This window comes from Carassius auratus, chromosome 15 (assembly GCF_003368295.1).
Source record: "Carassius auratus strain Wakin chromosome 15, ASM336829v1, whole genome shotgun sequence".
Taxonomy (NCBI): Eukaryota; Metazoa; Chordata; class Actinopteri; order Cypriniformes; family Cyprinidae; genus Carassius; species Carassius auratus.
In genome coordinates, this window is record NC_039257.1 from 22,735,886 (window position 1) to 22,757,373 (window position 21,488).

The 21,488-nt window shown below is 36.8% G+C and overlaps 2 protein-coding genes across 2 annotated transcripts in view; one reads left to right on the forward strand and one right to left on the reverse strand.

Moving 5' to 3' along the window:
* maml2 (mastermind like transcriptional coactivator 2) overlaps nucleotides 1-2,322 on the forward strand; it is a 75,414-nt gene extending 73,092 nt beyond the window's left edge. The window contains exon 6 of the mRNA XM_026282921.1: nucleotides 676-2,322. Coding sequence (XP_026138706.1) covers nucleotides 676-1,502 — 827 coding nt within the window. The 3' untranslated portion in view covers nucleotides 1,503-2,322. The remainder of the gene's footprint in view (nucleotides 1-675) is intronic.
* A 1,186-nt stretch (nucleotides 2,323-3,508) lies between these two features.
* Nucleotides 3,509-14,117, reverse strand: LOC113115487 (inactive ubiquitin carboxyl-terminal hydrolase MINDY-4B-like). The gene is made up of 10 exons (XM_026283081.1): nucleotides 14,016-14,117; nucleotides 12,730-12,906; nucleotides 7,750-7,889; nucleotides 7,216-7,381; nucleotides 7,068-7,133; nucleotides 6,816-6,886; nucleotides 6,213-6,285; nucleotides 5,956-6,132; nucleotides 3,794-3,974; nucleotides 3,509-3,689 (listed from the first exon to the last, which is right to left on the reverse strand). The coding sequence occupies exons 1-10, from the start codon at nucleotides 14,115-14,117 to the stop codon at nucleotides 3,547-3,549; spliced, it is 1,296 nt and encodes a 431-aa protein (XP_026138866.1). The 3' UTR covers nucleotides 3,509-3,546.
* Between the last annotated feature and the right edge of the window lie 7,371 nt (nucleotides 14,118-21,488).

The following is a 21,488-nucleotide window of genomic DNA, read 5'->3' on the forward strand; positions in this document are numbered from 1 at the left end:
CATTTAAAGGGAAAGACACAAAAAGTATGCATACCCTAAAAGCGACTATTTTAACAAGATATACAAAAGTTATCTGTAAAGTATTTTGAGTTAAAACTTCACATGCACACTGGGGACATCGGAGACTTATTTTACATCTTGTGAAAGGGAGCATAATATGTCCCCTTTAATGAATTATACTCACACCGATGATGTGGTACGATCAATTGAACCTAGGTTTGGATTAAAGGGTTCATATGATGTTGCTAAGAAGCAAAAAACACATTATTTTCCACGTACCGTACATTATTGTTGCTCCTCTCTGCCCTGCCTATCTGAAACACATAGATTTTTACAAAGCTCATCATTCTGAAAAGTGAGGAGAGCTCTGATTGGCCAGCTATCCAGTGCATTCTGATTGGCCAAACATCATCTTATTTCTTAAGTCTCTTAAGTTTTAATTTTAGAAAGAATGTCTCTTTGGGTTTGAGACTTTAATTTTTTGACTTTACGGATCTTATGTATGCACAAACAGCTTGTAACATTCCAAAGGCAAAGCAAAACATGAAATCGCATCATGTGACTCCTTTAAGCAACCACACCGAATCTTGACTTAGATATTAGTCATTATCAGTACTCTACTGTTTGGTAAATTAGTATTTTACATAACATATCATTTTTATTTATATGTTACAGGCAATGGGTCAGACCAAAGTGACGTCCAACCCTTATCATGCCACCTGCCTAATGGACAGGGTACAAAGATGGTGCCCACGTCAGCAGAGAGAAGGTTTTCACTTGGACAAGACAATAATTCAGGAGCCACGGGTGCTCAAGCTTGCGTAAACCAGCTCCGACAGCAGCCCAGCAGCCTGATCCGAATAGGGCTTCAGCAAAACAAGCCTCAGTTTCATGGCACAAATAAACAGAGTGCCACTTTTCAATCGAGCACTCAGCAAGTGAGAATGAGCATCAGTCAAGATGCCCAGCTGGGGCAAAGATTGGGTGACATGATCACCAATACCAGCAGGATGGACACTGCTTTGAACTGGGCGAACAGTGCCAAACAGAGCGGAGCTCCAACAGGACTAGATGTCAAAAGGCTCCCCAATACATTGATGCCCCAAAGTGAGATTCATTTTCCTCCAAGGTCTATTTGTCCACCTAACCAGGTGGCACCTCATTCTAGTCTGCTACCCATGAACCCTGCAATCAGAAGCTCTGCTCCCAGAGCCAGTCAGCCTAGGATACCACCTCTACCTGGGTTGACTTGCTTGACACAGTCGCCCCCCGAACAACAGGGTTGTCCGACCACATTTGGAGAGCTGAGCCAAAGCCTAGCAACTTATCAGAACAACCAGGCAGGCCGACTGACCTTTGATTTCTTACCAGAGGATGATAACACGGTACCAGGGATAAATGCAGACTCAGATTTCATTGACTCCCTGCTTAAATCAGGTTCAGGCAATGATGACTGGATGAAAGACATCAACCTGGAAGAAATTCTAGGTGGCCATTCGTAAAATAGACTCAAAGCATGAGAATTTAGTATGAACTGACTGTATAAGAATATTGACATGAAAGGCCTGTTAAATGTATTATATTATTATCTCTCTATTTGTGTGGAAAACAAATGTATAATATGTTCTATTATATTGTTGGGTTGATTCTTTATACCATCTACTAACGTGTTGTACAGTTTAATGTTCATGGCTTCAGTGTTTTAAATCCACCACACAGTACCCCCAAATCCATCCCAGTTAACATTCAAATGCTGTGAGATTTCTGTTAGAGCTTTTGTAACTAATCTGTTAGCACAGAGATTAATGTAAAAGAAACTGTGATTCGACTGCCATGATAGAGCCACTGACCATGACATCGGCACTTAAGAAGCAGTTTTTGTTCCTGTTGTTTTTACTTTGTTATATTTAGTTTTTTCTGGCTCTTATAGTTCAATGTTATACATTTTAAATATTATAATATTGAAATGCTGTTGCATAACATAAAAGTATAGATCTGTTTTGACTATCCATTCTAAAATTGTACATCAGCGGGTATTAAAAAAGAGCCATGTATCATTTTATTACACATCCAAAAGTGAAAATCTGTAAAGGGAGTACACATTTTCAGAATGTTAGATGCTATTGTTAACGAATAAGGTCGAACTTCTTTAGAAAGATGTTATAAATTCTTATTTGTACACCTGTATCTCAGTATATAAAATCATATTTTTTCTATTTCTTTTCTATAATGCACTATAATTCTGTCATAAAAGTCTGTATCCTATTATGTTAATGTAGCCTTTGATAATAAACTACATAAAAGATGAACATCTACAGCGCATTTAGCACAGTTGTGTTCTTATATTTCAGGTCAGATGAAAGTGAAGTGCCACAAGGCTCTGTCTTAGGTCCTCTATTTGTTTTTACCAGATTCAGAAAATCTGATCAAATCAGAAGTAATAATTTTTTTCTACATTGAAAACCTGTTAGATTCCTAAACAATTATAAAATACTGATCCTTATAAAGTCCTTAGTATCTAAGCAGTCTTCATTCAACCATAACTCAATAAATTCACAAGATGAATTTTAATTCGGAACTATAAAATGTTTACCATCTCTTGTTTTCCCATCCTCACAAACAAACCAAATATCACAGTCATGAAAACAGTCTATGAACATTCAAATATGTATATATATATATTTTTTTTTATGAAGAGAGGTTATTTAGGTAACACTCTACATCATGTTAACATTAGTTCATGCTAAATAACAATGAAAAACCATGAATAATTCTACAGTATTAATCTTGATTAATTAAATTTTTTTACATATATTTGTGTTGATTCATGGTATTTAGTTACGATGTTAAGTTCATTACGATGATATAACAAATTCAGAGTGAATAATAGAACTTTTGTTAATTAACATAAATCTAGACTAATAAATATTGTAAAAAATAAATAAAAAAAAACTTAACTTACTGACCCTTGTTGTAACATATTGCCTTTCTTTAATTAACAATACTTGCATGCAGCAGTAATTCAATTAAAATATAAAACTAAAATACTACATACATGATTTATACAAGATAGGAATCAAAGACTGCAAGGCTTTGAATAACGGTCTTAAATTGATTAAACCCTGTAACTTGAGACATCAGCTTTTTCCATCATGACTTGAGCGATTAAGTCTTGAGACTTGATACAAGCAATACGAACCCATATCAGGTCTAAATAGAAGGGTAAAAAAACGGTATGGAGGCTAAAGGATATAGCACCAGAATGGACTTTAACATATGTGGGACATATGTAAACCAGATTTGAATACATTTCTAACAATCAAGAGAAAGACTTAGTGTTTTTGCCATGTGTTACATATTTTAGGTTTTCACTTTTTTTAAAAATGCTCAGATTGTCAAATGGGCAGGTTGTGAAAGGTAATGTTATTAAGGTTCACAAGCCAAAATGAAAGTCAAAAATTAAGCCCAAATCAAAACCAATAAAATATTCTTTATTACAGGCCAGGAGAGGTATGCTACACATCAGGAGACCTGCTATAAACCTCTTCAGAAAAAAGGCACTGTCCCATTCCAGTCTATACCAGAACCCTCCCACTTGGTCCTAATGGTCATCTCTACAGATGGAAACTTTTTTTCTGGGTCTCCTTGAATATCATTATTTTCAGCCTGCCAGTGATGGGAGTGTGTATCTGAAATACAAAAGAGCAATACATTATATGCATTTGAAATGTCTGGTTCACAGGATTATAACAGGCAGGCTGCAACAGGCATGGGCAGAAGCTAATGACTCTACCTATGGTGAGCATTGTTGTGCTGAGCTGAGTTGGTTGGCCATTGTAGAAGTAAAGGTGGAAAAGATGCTCCATCTTCCAGTCAGAGAGCAGCAAACGGTTTGGGCTGAACAAAACACTGTAGGTACCATTGATATTGCACACCCAGATAGGTAGCTTGGGGGTTTTCAGCATACTGCCCACCTTAGGAAAAAGGATCAACTCAACATGGATGCGTTCAAAATATAATAGACTACAGTGCAGTAATGCAGAAGTTAAGAACATAAGTGTGAGTCGTTACAGCAGTACGTTTTAAGACATAAAAAATTAAACAAGAAAAGCATTAATTCACTTTTATAGCTTACAAATCACATAAATCAACAACATGCTTGGAAATAATATCAAAGATGTTCCACAGTTGATGCTGACAATGTACAGTATTGTTCAAAATAATAGCAGTACAATGTGACTAACCAGAATAATCAAGGTTTTTCGTATATTTTTTTATTGCTACGTGGCAAACATGTTACCAGAAGGTTCAGTAGATTCTCAGAAAACAAATGAGACCCAGCATTCATGATATGCACACTCTTAAGGCTGTGCAATTGGGCAATTAGTTGAATTAGTTGAAAGGGGTGTGTTCAAAAAAATAGCAGTGTGGCATTCAATCACTGAGGTCATCAATTTTGTGAAGAAACAGGTGTGAATCAGGTGGCCCCTATTTAAGGATGAAGCCAACACTTGTTGACCATGCATTTGAAAGCTGAGGAAAATGGGTCGTTCAAGACATTGTTCAGAAGAACAGCGTACTTTGATTAAAAAGTTGATTAGAGAGGGGAAAACCTATAAAGAGGTGCAAAAAATGATAGGCTGTTCAGCTAAAATGATCTCCAATGCCTTAAAATGGAGAGCAAAACCAGAGAGACGTGGAAGAAAACGGAAGACAACCATCAAAATGGATAGAAGAATAACCAGAATGGCAAAGGCTCAGCCAATGACCACCTCCAGGATGATCAAAGACAGTCTGGAGTTACCTGTAAGTACTGTGACAGTTAGAAGACGTCTGTGTGAAGCTAATCTATTTTCAAGAATCCCCCGCAAAGTCCCTCTGTTAAAAAAAAGGCATGTGCAGAAGAGGTTACAATTTGCCAAAGAACACATCAACTGGCCTAAAGAGAAATGGAGGAACATTTTGTGGACTGATGAGAGTAAAATTGTTCTTTTTTCTCAAGCCACAGTACACAGTGAAGACAGTGAAGCCTGGAGGTGCAAGCATCATGATATGGGCATGTTTCTCCTACTATGGTGTTGGGCCTATTTATCGCATACCAGGGATCATGGATCAGTTTGCATATGTTAAAATACTTGAAGAGGTCATGTTGCCCTATGCTGAAGAGGACATGCCCTTGAAATGGTTGTTTCAACAAGACAATGACCCAAAACACACTAGTAAACGGGCAAAGTCTTGGTTCCAAACCAACAAAATTAATGTTATGGAGTGGCCAGCCCAATCTCCAGACCTTAATCCAATTGAGAACTTGTGGGGTGATATCAAAAATGCTGTTTCTGAAGCAAAACCAAGAAATGTGAATGAATTGTGGAATGTTGTTAAAGAATCATGGAGTGGAATAACAGCTGAGAGGTGCCACAAGTTGGTTGACTCCATGCCACACAGATGTCAAGCAGTTTTAAAAAACTGTGGTCATACAACTAAATATTAGTTTAGTGATTCACAGGATTGCTAAATCCCAGAAAAAAAAAAAATGTTTGTACAAAATAGTTTTGAGTTTGTACAGTCAAAGGTAGACACTGCTATTTTTTTGAACACACCCCTTCAAACTAAATGCCCAATTGCACAGCCTTAAGAGCGTGCATATCATGAATGCTGGGTCTTGTTTGTTTTCTGACAATCTACTGAACCTACTGGTAACTTGTTTGCCACGTAGCAATAAAAAATATACTAAAAACCTGGATTATTCTGGTTAGTCACATTGTACTGCTATTATTTTGAACAATACTGTATGAGAACACAAGGTTGAAGGATTTGCCTAGAGATTCTCCAAATCAGTATAACAAAATCGCAACCACAACTGGTGGTTCAAGTCTTGTTTTTACAGAATTTACTCATATATTTGACCTAATGTAAAATATTCAGAGAAAGTTACACATAGGATGGGTGCAGTACCAGAGGGAGCTGTGCATGGTGGACTTGTTCTCTGTTCCAGAGCAGATATCCGACATGACTGCGAGTCAGGACCCCGTGGAGAGGCTGGGCGAGTGCTTCGTCTTGATCATCGTTCGGGGACGTACCGTTGAATACATGAGGGGTCGCACGGCCCGTCAACAACAGGTTTAATAAAGCCTAGTGAATGTGGAGATAATTTGACACAATTAAACACTATAATGTCACATGAACAAAAAAATTTAAAAAACCTTCCTTACCTGACGACAAACAAAGTTCCCCAAGCTCACATGCAAAAGATGAGTGGTGGTGCAGTCGAAGTCTGCCCGCATCCTACATATTTAGAGACTTGTGTAATTCAGTGACTCGTTTCATTCATTTAAAATACGAAAATTATTTTTATTTATTCTTATGGCAGATCCATATTCTTTTAACAATTGACTGTACTACAATCTAAAGCAAACCAAAATATTGAGGTTGTTCTCAGACACTAGAGATATGGAGTATTAATGATTTAAAAAAATATATTTCTTTCTAAATATACTAGTGTTTTTATGTTTGCTTGCATTTATTTGATCACAAATACAGCAGAAACAGTAGTAATATGTCTTACAATTTAATTACAATTAAATTACAAATTAACTTTCTTTTTTTCTATTTTAATATATTTAATTGTAGTTCATTCATGTCATGGTGAGGCAGAATTAATATATTATACATAATCCCTCAAATTATATATATATTTAGATTAAAAAATAATAATAATTTGGGGGGGGGGTGACTTTACTGACACTTTTGATCAATGTAATGCTTCCATGCAGAATAAAGGTACCACTTTCTTTCAAGACAACATGTAGACCCACCTTTCAATAGTCCTGGAGAAGATAAGGCTATATAGAAAAAGTATGGTCCCATGGCTTCCTTCATCCTTAAACTACACACATTCAGGTGCATGTTAATCCAGCATAAATGCAAGTTTTATAGCCAGTATTTCATTCTTAAAAACTTCTGAGCAAGTTAAAGAAAGTACTTTTCAAATAGAATTATCATGGCCTTATAATATAAAAAATGTGGAAAGCTAATAATATATAATTTGTGTTTTTAAATGTACCTACACATTGGATGTGCTCACATATAAATGATTTAACATCATCTTTATTTTTAAAGGTGAAAAGCTGCAACTGTGGAATTAAAAAAGAAAGAAATTAAACAATTATTTTTTTTTTAGCTGCATGTTAATGTGTTCTGATTAACTGCATGTACCCTCTCTGTGAAGTTGTCCAGTTTGTAGTCCATGTGAGGAGTGAAACAGCGCTCTGACATGACCAAGCAGACGGTGGCTGTCTGCTCCTCACCAGCTGTCCACAAGATGTCAGTTAGAGCGGCTGCCAGCGCCTTCCTCTGCTCCTTCTCCCCTACCGTCATCAGACTGAGAACGAGAGAAAGAAAGAGTCTGTCAGGCTGTGATACAGCGGACAGTGCAGAAGAACAACATTCTCATTTCAGCTCAGTCAAAACCTCAAAAATCTTTCTTTGAATGACTAAAGTGATTTCAGCTCCAATATATGTACATTATCATTATACATTCTTCTTATTATTATCATTATTATTATTATTAATATTACGTAAGATGATAGAAATACCAATATTTTGGAGCCCTTAAACCCACACCAACTCCAACCATAAATGCTCTAATAGAAATGTAAAATTGACTACCGGCTGACAATCTGAAATCTTCCCCTCTGCCATAGTTATATCCCATAAAAATATAGAAACTTGGGAAAAAAATAATATTACCTTTGCATTTTGCACTCTGAGTTTATTGGCTGGTTGAAGAGCAAATATTTAATAATATAAGCCTGAACCACCATCTGAATAGCACAGGCTCCTCCCTGCGAGAGAACAGAAAGAGAAACACTGGCATCTGTGATGCATTTCTCTCAGAAATACCACATGATTCCACATTTCCTCAAACTGTAATTGCCATTTCAGAATGCATGATTTCTATGTTAATGATGAAACACAAAAAATATGATTAACAATGTGTGCCAGAAGGTTTTGTGTATTTAAAGGCACTGTTCATTAATTAAATGACACTTAAATCATTGAACGTTTTTCTTTTTCTTTTTCTAGAACTAATAAGGAGCTGTTTTTTTTTTTCTCTCTGATGGAGTGACAGGGGTTGCACCTTCAGGAAAGGGCGATGAGAACTTGCCAAGTGGTTTTTGCCTGCCACTCATCCATGCATACGAGTAGGGGAGAGTGGGGGCGGTTGCAACACTTTTTACATTTCCTTCAGTTTCTCAGCGACTGTTTGTATTAGAAAGACAATATATATATATATATATATATATATATATATATATATATATATATATATATATATATATATATATATATATATATACATATATATATTAAACCCATATTTATCACCTACCTGCCCATACTGTTGCAACATGTGTGCATGTGATAATATGAAAGTAATTTGTACTTAAATGGACCCTGAAAAATGTTGCAACTGTCCCCATATTATCGGTATCGGCCGATATGAATATTTCTGCCGATGAGCCAAACCGATATTCTCCAAGTGAAATAATTGACCTGTTTTTCAGATGTGAATGTCTGTCTACATTTGTAAAATAATAAATTTATGGTAGAATCAGTACAGAAGAGATAAATGGATTTCTCTTCAGTAAAATTAAAGTTTAAATATATCAGTATATATTTGTAAATATATCAGTATATATTTGTATATATATCGATATCGGTATCGGCATCGGCCAAAATTATTTAGAAAATATCGGCATATCGAATATCGGCCAAAATCCAATATCGTGCATCCCTAAATAAAACTCATACTTTGGCATCTTTTTTCAGTTTATCTGAAATATCATTTATCTTTTTTAGTTTATTTGAGACAAGAGTTCACAGAGTTAACTTATTAAAGTAAAAAAAAAACAAGTACACAACCATGTAACACCTTTGTCAATCTCACAAACTGATTTATGTAGGCTCTAACAATTTCATAATGGTTTGGTTTGGTTTGTTTTTTGTTCGTTTAAAAGACTTTTCCCATCGTTACAACGCCGTTAATGTTACTGAACGTTAATTGCGGTGCGTTACTATGCTTTGATTTAATAAACTATGCAATCCGAGCGCACCCCTGGCTCACACAGCGCCTAACCTGATTTTACCAAGTGAGACATGTTCCTGGGACAACATCGTTGTTGACCCTGGAACAACATTGTGATTAACCAATCAGATTTGAAGAATCAGTTTATAGCAGTGTTGGGCAAGTTACTTTTAAAAAGTAATTAGTTACAGTTACTAGTTACTTCTTCCAAAAAGTAACTAAATTAGTAACTCAGTTACAAATTTTTAAAGTAACTAGTTACTTAAGAAAGTAACTATTGCGTTACTTTCAAGTAAAATTACATTTTAAATGCTCAAACGTGACCCCACCTCTACCCCTCTTTAAAGGAACTTAAAATACATGTGCATGTTCAATTATTTATGATAAATCTGAATATTATAATGAAATGGACAAATAATAAAAAACATTATTAACAGAAACATGAAACATTGTACACACATCTAAAAAAAAAAGTTGCTGTGGGACAAAGTGAGACTAGCCTCCAATCAAATGGCATGTATGTAGATATTATGTTTATATAGTGGATCAATGCAAATAACACGATAGATTTTTGGGAACTTTTGATATTTCCTTTTATTGTTTCTTTAATTTCTTGAAGGAAAAAGTAATGTATATACTTCCATTTAGAGAAGGCTACTTTTGGATTATTTGGGCTCGTCGCCATACCTGTCTCTCGTTGACTGACTGGCTTGTGTTGTTCGTTGTGTGTCCTGTCCTGTCCGATGATGGGTCGTTCGCGAATGAGCGTTAGTGATGATGGATCGACTCGTTCGCGAATGAGCTTTTGATGAGTCGTTCGCGATTCGCGAATGAGCCGACTCTAAGAGCCGGCTTTTTTAGTTGAACTTCGGGAGCTGGCTCGCATATCTGAAGAGCCAACTCTATTTTTCTAAATTTAGCCTATAGAAATTAAATAATTATGTAATAAAAATTGAAATATTATAGTCAAAGTCATTTAAAGAGCCGTTTGTGAGCCAAAGAGCCGGCTCTTTTCAGTGAGCTGAGTCAAAAGAGCCGAATTCCCATCACTACTATGCGTGCTTTCGAAAACCCGCCCAACTCTACCTCTGATTGGCTTACAATGAAATGTTACTCTACCTCAGCCAATCGTCAGCATTTATGCTCTTGTCTCGTGGTCTGCCCACTAACCAAGGAAGAACAGTAAAAAAAAGTATTTGCCTCTCGCTCAGAGATCTAGTTGGTCTGATGAAAAAAAAAAAACAGCTTCATCATCAGTTATAGTAACGCGCCGCATTTTTTGGCAGTAACGGTAACGGCGTTATTAAGATGAGAAGAGTAATCAATTAGATTACTCGTTACTGGAAAAAGTAATGCCGTTAGTAACGCCGTTATTTATAACGCCGTTATTCCCATCACTGGTTTATAGATTTTGTAAAGTTTATGCTTAAAATCAGTGTTTGGTGCTTGTACATCAGTGTCATTCATCTATCATTTCCTCTGATTTTAGGGATTACTCATGGTTAAGGTTAGGTTTAGGTGTAGGGATATGGTTAAGAATATATTTTTGGAGTAAAATGTTGTTCCAGGGTCAACAAAATATGTTGACCTAGGAACACATCGGACTTGGCAAAATCAGGACGTGCTCACACAGCGAGTGAGTAGGTGGGTTAATGACGAGATAAGCGATTGTGATTGGCTAAGGCAGAGTCATGTGTTTCATGGTAGCCAATCAGAGCCAGTGTTTTTACACACATGCCGGCACAAGCGGCAGCGCCAGCGGCGCCAAACACACACACACACACACACACACACACACACACACACGCAACAGGTACACAGAGATTCGCAGCAGCAGCAGCAGAGATGGCGAGTCAGGAGCAATCCGATGAAAAGTTGGCATTTTCAAGGTGAAGATATAAGAACTACTTCAAATTCACTGTGGTCAAAGGCAAGAATGTGCATGTAATGTGTACATGCAATGTGTGACACGCATCTACAAAGCTAGTGGCCAAAAACACTTTTCTTACTAAGATAATACTTGAAGTGCAGGATAAAACTCTTGCTGACTGTTGATGTGCAATAAATATTGAAAGTTATGTACCTGTCTGTTCTACTCATTTCAACTGACTTGTGAAAACTTTTTTTACAGTAACGCAAATAGTTACTTTCCCTGGCTACGAGTTACTTTTATTATAGAGTAATTCAGTTATTAACTCAGTTACTTTTTGGAACAAGTAGTGAGTAACTATAACAAATTACTTTTTAAAAGTAACATTCCCAACAGTGGTTATGAGGTTTGGTGGAGCAGATGTGGGCAGGCTGGCTGTGTGCCCCATATTAGACTATGACATAACCTTTCCAATGCCCATGTAAGCTGCCATTCTTCCCTGTATCATGATGGGTAAGGACTGTGCTTACAATGGGAATAGGCCACTTCAACTGCTTCTTGAGCTTTTCTGCGTTTCGCTGTGAGAAATGTTATTTTTATTATATGGTAAAAAGGACAATGCAACAACCACATCGTACGTGAAGATTGACATATGGAGAATACATGGACTTACCTAGTGGGAAGCATATTTGCTTAAATACCTTAGTTTAAGCGTACCAATAATCTGTGGTTAAGAAAACGGCCAACTTTTCAAGCTCATTATGCAGTAATGAGGTGCAGGTGATGCAATGTTCAGACAGTGGGGTCGGGCTAATCAATCTGAAGTCATGGCTTCTCCATGAAAAAGTGATCTACTAAAGCTTGTAACACAATCCTTCTTCACTTATATAGCTTGCAGTTCTGGCAAAGGAGAAGTAACTTTATTAACGTGATCAAACATAAGGTCAACTGTCTCAAGTTTGTGCGTTACTAGAAGTATTTTTCCAAATTCCTCAGAAAGCAGAATATTAAGAACTGTTAAATCTGTTTCAGTGTCAAAACTAAAAGCTATTGCAGGTCAAATTGAGTCAATTTTTAACATAATTCACTCCAAAATAAATAAATAAAATAAGTTATGACATGCCAGTTTTTAATTCAAGATTAAAATGTCGCTTAGTTTGTTCTGTTATGCTCCATGAGAAATTACTTGGTTTTAGAAAATGGCACAATATCCAATTTGCAAGGGTTTATACCCAAACCTATGATAATAAGTGATACTCACCACCCTCTCAGTCTCCAGAGCATATGACATCTCAGAGAAAGGCTCCCGGAACTTGAAGAATGATTTCTTCCACTCATAGCTGAATACATGGAACGTGTTCCCAAATAAAATATTTCTTAAACTCTGTATGAGTGACAAAGCACAAAACAATGTCAAAATAATAATAAAAAAGCATGGGGAGAGGGTATTTTTTTATTTGTTTACAATAAAGATCGACACCCAGATCAAACTAACAGGTTTGCAATCTTATTATTTTATAATTATTTTTAAATTATGTCCTCTATGACATTCCGGTAGTTTCCGTCACCCATTAAGTGGAATTAGCAGTAGTTATGACGATATGAGACTAACCAGATCTATTGCTTAAAGTTCTAATAAATAAATGATGAGTCCATATCCTGTCTTTTGTCTCCGGGGCACACAAATACACACACAGCTCAAGTCTGATGTGAGACGCACGGGAGGCAAGCGAGCGAGGGTCAAGTGACAGGGTCATGTTCCACGACTCACCACCGCCAGCTCTGGTGACAGCGGTTGCCCACCCAGACTCGGAGACACTGTGAGGGTTTGTGGGATGGAGTAGGGCGCTGTGAACTGTTCGTTCTGTGCTCGGATGTGATGGGCCGAGGTGGCAGGTCTAGAGGAGTCGTCACTGTCCTCGTCAGATTTGATTTTCTCATTAGGTCTCTATACAAGTGATGAAGTGAAAATGTGCTGTGTTGTTAAAATATATCTTCTACCTTATCTTACCATTTAAATGACTTTATTAATTAATCACAAAACATATTTTCTAGGCTGTGAGACAAATAATTACATATATGATCTTAGTTTATGTTTCATGTGTTTGTTTGTTTATTTATATGCAAACAACAACAAGTTCAGAAGTTTTTGAATAATTAGGAAATTATAATGCTTATAAAAATAAAAAAATCTTTTTTTTTATATTATTCATTTTATTTTGAACCATCCATCAATCAGTCAATCAATAAATCTTACCCTAAACTTATCAGGTTCCAAAAAATAAATAAATGATTAAATAAATAAATAAATAAATATATAGAAATATATTTCTATATATATATATTTCTATATATTTATTGTGAAGATATAAATGTATAAAGGTTTCTTAAACAGCGAAGTAGCATATAAAGATTGCTGCTGAATTCAGCTTTGCCATCACAGGAATAAATTGTGTTTAAAAATATTTTACATTTATGCATTTAGCAGACTCTTCAGCCTGATCTCATGGCAAATCATACATATTTTACGAGGTGGATAATGATTTGTGCTAAATTGTACACATTTTGAGTTGCACTATTTGTATGAATTTGTACGAATAACTTACACCTAATCACACAAAATTGTAGTGAGATCGTACGAATTCATGTGAATTATATACTGTATATACATATATATTTTAAGATTATTCTTTAAAACTGTGATTCAATTTTACAATATTACTGGTTTTACTGTATTTTATATCAAATAAAGAGACTGGAAAAATAAGAAAAACTAAAAAAAAAACTAAAATAGAACTTAATTGCTCTTAATTATTCCAAACGTTTGACCTATAAGTGTACAGTATGTATAAGTTATATCACAACTTTTATTTCACTTTACATTTGAAGGTGAGGCCTACACAAATGTTGATTATTAAATATTACTTATACATTTATATTTTGTATATTTCTAACCTCTCCTTGTAACTCTTCAAACAACAGAAACCCAAAAGCACTGTTTCTAATCTTATTAAGATGGCAGGTTTGAGATGAATGAGCCATCAGTAGATAACTCACATCTTGGTTTCTCTTCACCTCCTCTTGAAGAAGCTCTATGTAGCTCAGTCTGGAGTGCTGCAAACTCTTGATGGTTTGCAGAAGGTCCTGATAATCCGTCATGATGGCTTTTACATGCACTCTACTACTGCATGTATATTCAGTTTCACACATGGCATTATGTGGATATACCTAGTAAACTGCCTTAGAGGTAATGTGGTAGCAAACATACACCTCTCCTCCAGTCTGTGCAGCTACGCAGGCACATGCATACTCTCATCTGATTGGCCGACTGCATGTCATGGGACAAATGACATACAGCCACCTGAGAGCACAGGTCTGAAGTATCAATTATCGAAATATCAGACTTAATCACATAAGAATAGCATAAGCACATGGGAAGATATGTTTACGTTCGCAGCATTTAAGAGGTGTTATTGCATTTAAAACCCGCTGCAAACACAATAGAATGCATCAGAACACAAGTTAGGAGACGTGTTTTTAGATGTCTAGCAGAAATATTTCACCACATCATGTCATCATTTACTCACACTTGAGCCGTTTTAAATGGATGTCATGATAGGATGTTTGCCTATATAACATTTTCTAAATATTGACTATATTCCTCCAAAAGTATGCCAAATTCATTCACAAAACAGGACTAAGTATCAGCACATCCGAATATAGCACATAGTTTTTATGTTACTTTTATGATACTTAAAAAAAAAAAAAATCATGGACATGTTTCAAAAAGGTTAAATGGTCTAAAAAAAAACATAACAAAAAAAAAAAAAAAAAAAACCTTATCACACAAACTGTTGCTTTTCCACTGAAATTGCCTGGAACAATTTGTCCCAGGACCTTTTTTTTTTCTGAAGACCTGATGCTGTTTGCATTTCCATCCCGGTCTTAAGTACCGTGAAGATTATGAAATAGTCTGTTGACATAGATCAGATTTCGGACTTGCATCCTTGACTCAGGAGTGTGAACTCCCGGGGATGGGACGACTGGTAATTCTGCAAATAGAACCGCATCAAACTGGATAACTTCAGTCAGCCCGCCTTTGCTACTGCAATTTTTCTCAGTGTATTCACAATAAGATGAAATCAGCGAAGAACATTTTCATAAGCGTGCTGGAGATTTGAATTTAAAATGACTACATTCTCACCTGAAATACTCTTAAAAATACATTTCATGACACAATAACTAATGTTTTGACAATAATGCGAATATGGTGGTTAAAATACAATGCTGTGTGAACTCAATCATTCAGCATGTTCAGCACCTAAGTCCCGCCCCCAAAAGTTCCAGACCTTTGAAAAAGTACTATCCCACAAGCAGGGACTTTCTGGGCTTAACTTTATTTAGATCCTGGTTCCTGCATGGTCCCTAGTTCTTGTAGAAAGTTCCTGTAGTGGAAAAGGGCTTTTGTATTTGAGTTGGAAAGGAATGGAAAGTGCATTTCATTTGGGAGAAATGTTTACTGCACTGAAAATATTTTTTGAGATAGGTCATTTTTAAGATTTCAATCTCAAATTTAGAACACAACTCGTTTTTGCATTTATGTCTGAGTTTTAGAGTAAACCATGTTTTGGAGACAAATTGTATGTATATATATATATATATATATATATATGTTTCATATAAAAAATTTAAATAGTATTTTTGTGCATTTTCAAAAATAATAATAAAAAATTCAGATAATAATAATAATAATAAAAAAAATTCAAGTGTCTTTTTCAAGAGACCATAAAATATCATAGAATCCCCCCTAAAATGCTACATTTTAAAAAGCACATTAACAAACTAAAATACTGAACTAAAATATTGAACTATAGAAATATAGATTCATGAATCATACCCACTGGGAACGATGTGAAAGGAAATAAATTATGACATTAAGTCCAATTTTACTTTCTCTAGAAACCACAGCGCTTTCGAATGCAACCTGGGTATGTCTAAATTAGAAATGGAAAACATTTAGCAATCCAAAAATAAATCAATAAATAAAAACTACTAAGACTTACTTTAACATAGCCCTATGTCATTTCCAACCTGAAAGGTAAAAACAGCTCAGCAAATATGAAGGGTTGCTGGGCAGAAGAAGACAGCAGACAGCGTGCATGCAAGCAGGGTCAGCGCAAGCTCAAATGGCGCTCTAGGCAGAGGCACGATTATGCTGCCCCCACCTCACATTCACCTCACATTTTTTCTTTTTTATCTATGAAATTACACAAAAATAAAAACGTGCAAGCATGTTTTCAGAGTTTTTAATTCTGCAAAAAGGTAAAAAAGGTACACAATGCAACATATATACACAAGGTACACAATGCAATGAATATAATTTATGTTTTATAGGCTAATAGATAGTGTACAGAATAAAACTAAACATATGCACACAACTTTTTAGCTCACAAAACTGGAGGTTTCGATTTGTTCATTTTTTTTTTTTTTTGACTTATACACACATTTCAGAAGCGTGCGCGTCGGGCTTTCACATTGGCAAAGGCTTTGATTGCGCCCTCGACTTTAACTTGTACTTCTGAGAAAATGCTTTATCAGCTTTGAGAAACTGCGTTCTCCAGAGCTCACAGTGACGGGGAGAGTGAGAAGCACTCTCAATGCTACAAAAACATTTGGAAAAATGGATTCCATCCCTTTTTCACAGATGAATTTAAGTGCATCCAGTGGATTTATCCAGCAACCAGGCGTCTGCCCAAAATATTCAGCTCTTCAAACAATTCATGCCCATCAACATCCCGCGAGTCTCCATGAGTCAGGGCCTTTTCCAGTCCTAAGCAATCCTGAAGAACTATTGTATCCTCCTTTTCTTTGAGAGATGCGATGTCATATAAAAAACCAAATATGCGCCCATGGTCTAAGCAGTGAAAAGCGCTCTTCCACGGAGGCGATTGTACTCATGACCAGATAATTTTAATCGTTTTGACATTTTTTAATATACATTAAAGTATTTTGCATGCATATAGAATAATAGGGCACTGCCGGGCGGGAATTTTATTCAATTTTTTTTTTTTTTTTTACATTTTATTTATACAAAAAAAAATCTGTTGATATAAGTGCGATAATTCTAACCTAATGTGAAACAAACAAATAAATTAATATTTCTCTCTCAATCTCTCCCTCGCCTTCTCTGAGCTGCTGCCCTAGGCGGCTTCTTAGTTCGCCTATAGACACGCGTCGGCCCTGCATGCAAGCGTGTGTACCCGCGAGAGTTATCTCTCTCCATTTATTCAATTTGAAAATTTAGTTCAAGTCCCAACTTTCCTGCCTCGTTTTCCGCAGGATTACTGGTGAAAGAGTCTCACAGCTCCCCCAGGAACACAAAACAAAACAATATAGAAGTGAGACAAGCGCCTTGTTACTTAGGCTGCGTGCAGACAGGGCACGTTCAGGCATACAATTTCTTTGAGCATTGCGTTTTTTGAACATGAGAGCATGTCATGTGTGAGTGCGTTATTAGAATCAGAATCAGAATCAGAAAAAAGATTTATTGCCAAGTATTCTTGCGCATACAAGGAATTTGTTTAAGTGACATAAGCTTCCAACACACAGAGAATTCTGTAGCGCCAGCCAGATGGTGAAAATTCATAAAGGGGATAACTTGGATATGAGGGATCCAGAGTGGTTTTGAGCCCTTTTCCTCACTCTGGATGTATACAGTTCTTGAAGGATGGGCAGAGGAGCACCAATAATCCTTTCAGCAGTCCGAACCGTTCTCTGTATTCTTCCAATGTCTGATTTTGTACCTCAACCAAACCAGACAGTTATTGAAGTACACAGGACAGACTCAATGACGGCTGAGTAGAATGGTTTCATCAGCTACTGTGGCAGGTTCAACTTCCTCAGCTGCAGAAGGAAGTACAACCTTTGTTGGGCCTTTTTAACAGTGTAGTCGATGTGAGTGTCCAACTTCAGGTCCTGAGATATGGTGGTTCCCAGGTATCTGAAAAAGTCTTATAATGGTGATTGGGGAGAGTGCAGGTTTTTTTTTCCATAATCAGTGGAATCTGTCCACAATCATCTCTACCGTTTTGATCATCTCTACATGTTCAGCTCCAGGTTGTTAAGACTGCTCCAGACAGCCAGCTGCTCAACATCTTGTCTGTAAGAAGACTCTTCACCATACTGGATAAGACCGACGACTGTAGTGTCTTCTGCGAACTTCAGGAGCTTGACAGAGGGGTCTTTAGAGATACAGTTGTTGGTGTACAGGGAGAAGAGCAGAGGGGAGAGAACACATCCCTGAGGGGCACCACTGTTGGTGGAGCGGCTGTTTGTTGTAGCCTATCTGACAGAAAGCTGGTGATCCACTGACAGATACAGCTAGGAACATAGACCTGGGTCAGTTTTTTGTCAGGAAGGCTGTTGGGATGATGGTGTTGAAAGCCAAACTAAAGTACACAAACAGGATCCTCACATAAGTCCATGTTTTGTCCAGATGTTGCAGGATAAAGCGCAGTCCCATGTGGAGGTTTCAAGGTTTTGTATTGTTTTGAGCCATTTCATGACGACAGACGTTAGAGCCACAGGTCTGTAGTCGTTAAGTCCTGTTATCATGGGTTTCTTGGGAACGGGGATGATGGTGGAGCGTTTGAAGCAGGAAGGGTCTTCACACAAATCCAGAGATCTGTTGAAGATCTGTGATAAGATGGGGGCCAGCTGGTCAGTACAGGTTTTCTGACAGGCTGGTGTAACACCGTCTGGGTTTGGTGCCTTTCTTCTTTTGTTCTTCCTGAAGACCTGGCGCACATCGTCCTCACTGATCTGAATAGGTGTGGGGGTTTTTGAATCTACAATAAAACTCATTCAGTTCTTCGACAAGTTGTTGATTCGCCTCAGTTTTGAGGGATGGTGTCTTAGTTTATGATGGCTTTAAGACCTAATCTGATCAGTGAGTTCTACCAAAGCCAGACTCACATGCACTTGTGGAGGAATATAAATACTCACGAGAATGAATGAGTGAAACTCCTGAGGCAGGTAGTACGGTTTAGAGTTAATGAAGAGCTCTTCTAGATAAGGACAGCACATCTTCTTTAGCACAGTTACATCTGTACACCACCACTCATTGATTTAAAAGCTGTTCTCACCACCACACAATTTCCCCATTATTACTTTGTCGCAGTCCACTCTGAACAGCTGAAAGCTCATCAGATGTGCGCTGTCCGGTATGGCGTCATTCAGCCAGGTTTGCATGGAACACAGAGCAGCAGAGAGTGAGAAATTCTTATTTTCCCGGGAGAGCAAAAGTATTTAGTCGCTATTGTTTGGTAGAGAGCAGAGATTTGCCAGATGGATGCTAGGCAATGGTGTTCGAAATCTGTGCTTTCTGAGCTTCATGAGTGCACCGGCTTGCTTTCTGTCTGTGCATCCTGAATCAAAAAACGTTAGGAGATTTTGTGGTGTGTTCCTCTGAATGTTCAGCAGTTCATCCCTGGTGAAACTGATCGTGTCTGAATAACGAAAAACTAACAAAAACACTAAAACAACTGGAGAGTGAAGCACTGTGGCTGCCATGTGTGGCACCATCTTGAAGCATTCATTATTAATACTCATCCACTGTCCAATTTTTATCCACTTATCCAATTATTATCAATGCTTGTATTAATAATTATGATTATTGTGCACATTAGTGGATTGATACAGTAAGCCTACACTCTTAAGATAAATGGCTTTAAACAGCACCAGAAAGGGTTCATTGTAACAATAGCAGAACCCTTTTTGGTGCTAAATAGAACCCTGTTTATAGGGTTCCATGAAGAACAATGCTTTAAAAGTGCTATATAGAACCTTAAAGGGGAGGTGAAATGCTCGTTTTCACTCAATATCCTGTTAATCTTGAGTACCTACAGAGGAGTACTGCATCCTTCATAACTCCAAAAAGTCTTTATTTTTATTATATTTATAAGAGAAAGATAGTCTGTACCGATTTTTCCCGGAAAAACACGAGCGCCTAGAGGCATGACGTGTTGGCGGAGCTAAAGATTCACGAGCGCCAGTAGGCTTTTGAGTTGAGAGCATGTGGAAGCTGTGACACAGATCCAGAGGCTGAAATTTAACAAGAGCAGCATCAGCAAAGAAAGGCGGTATGCTATGTGGTATGTACTGAAACTGTATATATTTGCTTAGCGGTTTTTGAAAATGACTAAGTTCCACTTTATGTCGTCTTTTTTTTTTTTTTTTTTTAAGCTGTACATGTGGAAAGTGCAGTTTGATGACAACATCGCATGTTGTTTACTTGATGTGCTTACGCGCTGATAGCTAAGTTAACAACACAGAGATATTTGAAGCAGTTTTACTCACCGCCTGCTGTTCCAACACACGATCGTGACGCTTTTCCGTTGGGACAGCATTATCCTTAAGAAATAAACGATGTGCAATCCGAAATGCAGGGAACAAACAAAAACACTTGCACAACTCCGTTGATGCTCTGTAAAAATAAACTCCATCCACTGGTCCCTTAATGCTGTTTTTTTGGTAATCTGTGCAGGGTTGTCTTGCCCTGGCAACCAAAAACACATTCCTTTTGTGACTTTTCGCGACGCTCTCGCTCTGATCAGGCTGTGCTCAGCCTCTCTCTGCTCTGCTATACGGGAGCGCGCGCTCTTCCGGCAGAAGAGCGCGCACTTAGGACCCATATAAGGAAATTCCGCTCCATCTAACGTCACACAGAGCCATACTCGAAAAAAACTTTCCGAAACTTGTGACAAACCGGAAGTAGTATTTTTGGAACAGAAATACTCCTTCAATCGTACAACTTAATTTTTGAAACTTTGTCCATGTTTAGCATGGGAATCCAACTCTTTAACAGTGTAAAAAACTCAGTATGCATGAAATAGCATTTCACCCCCCCTTTAAAGGTGCTATAAATAACCTTTTAAATGAAAGTTTATTTTCATTAATAGTAGTATATAGATATATTTATAAAATAAATATATTATATAAAATGTCAATACATAAGTAATATAAAATTAACAATTGATAATTCTTTAATATCCAGTAAAAAATAATTTAATTGTTAACAATTGAATTTAATAGTTTGGGTTCTGTTGTTAGCTGTAACTATTAAAATTTAAGTAATGTGCAAGTAATAGCATTCCTTATATAGTTACGGAATTAACAGAACTAGAATTTTTATCCTTAAGAAATGTTTTAAGCAACTTGATTTTTCCCCTCCTGCTTTACCGAAAATGTAAATAAAATGTAGAAATTCACAAAGCTTAGTCTTTACAAAGTCCTTCACTTGCTCTTTGGTTACAGCTCTATCTACTGATGCATTGTTGACACTGATGTGTCTTCTGCTTGGCAAGGTTTTCAACATAAGCTGTACTACAAATTGCAATAGCAAAAACCACAAGCACATGCATTTGCATTTGGAATGCATACAAAATGATGCATATCAAATATGATAAAAATCTAAAAATGCAAATGCTGACATATGATAAACACACTTTCAGGTTAACCAGAAACTGAGAA

What these genes read in the sequence shown, in the direction of transcription:
- LOC113115487 (XM_026283081.1), bottom strand. Translation starts at nt 14,117, where the DNA reads ATGACGGATTATCAGGACCTTCTGCAAACCATCAAGAGTTTGCAGCAC. An exon ending in AGGTGAAGAGAAACCAAGAT is followed by an intron (nt 12,907 to 14,015) that starts GTGAGTTATCTA and finishes TCACTTGTATAG; the next exon opens with AGACCTAATGAGAAAATCAA. An exon ending in GGAACTTTGTTTGTCGTCAG is followed by an intron (nt 6,133 to 6,212) that starts GTAAGGAAGGTT and finishes CACATTCACTAG; the next exon opens with GCTTTATTAAACCTGTTGTT.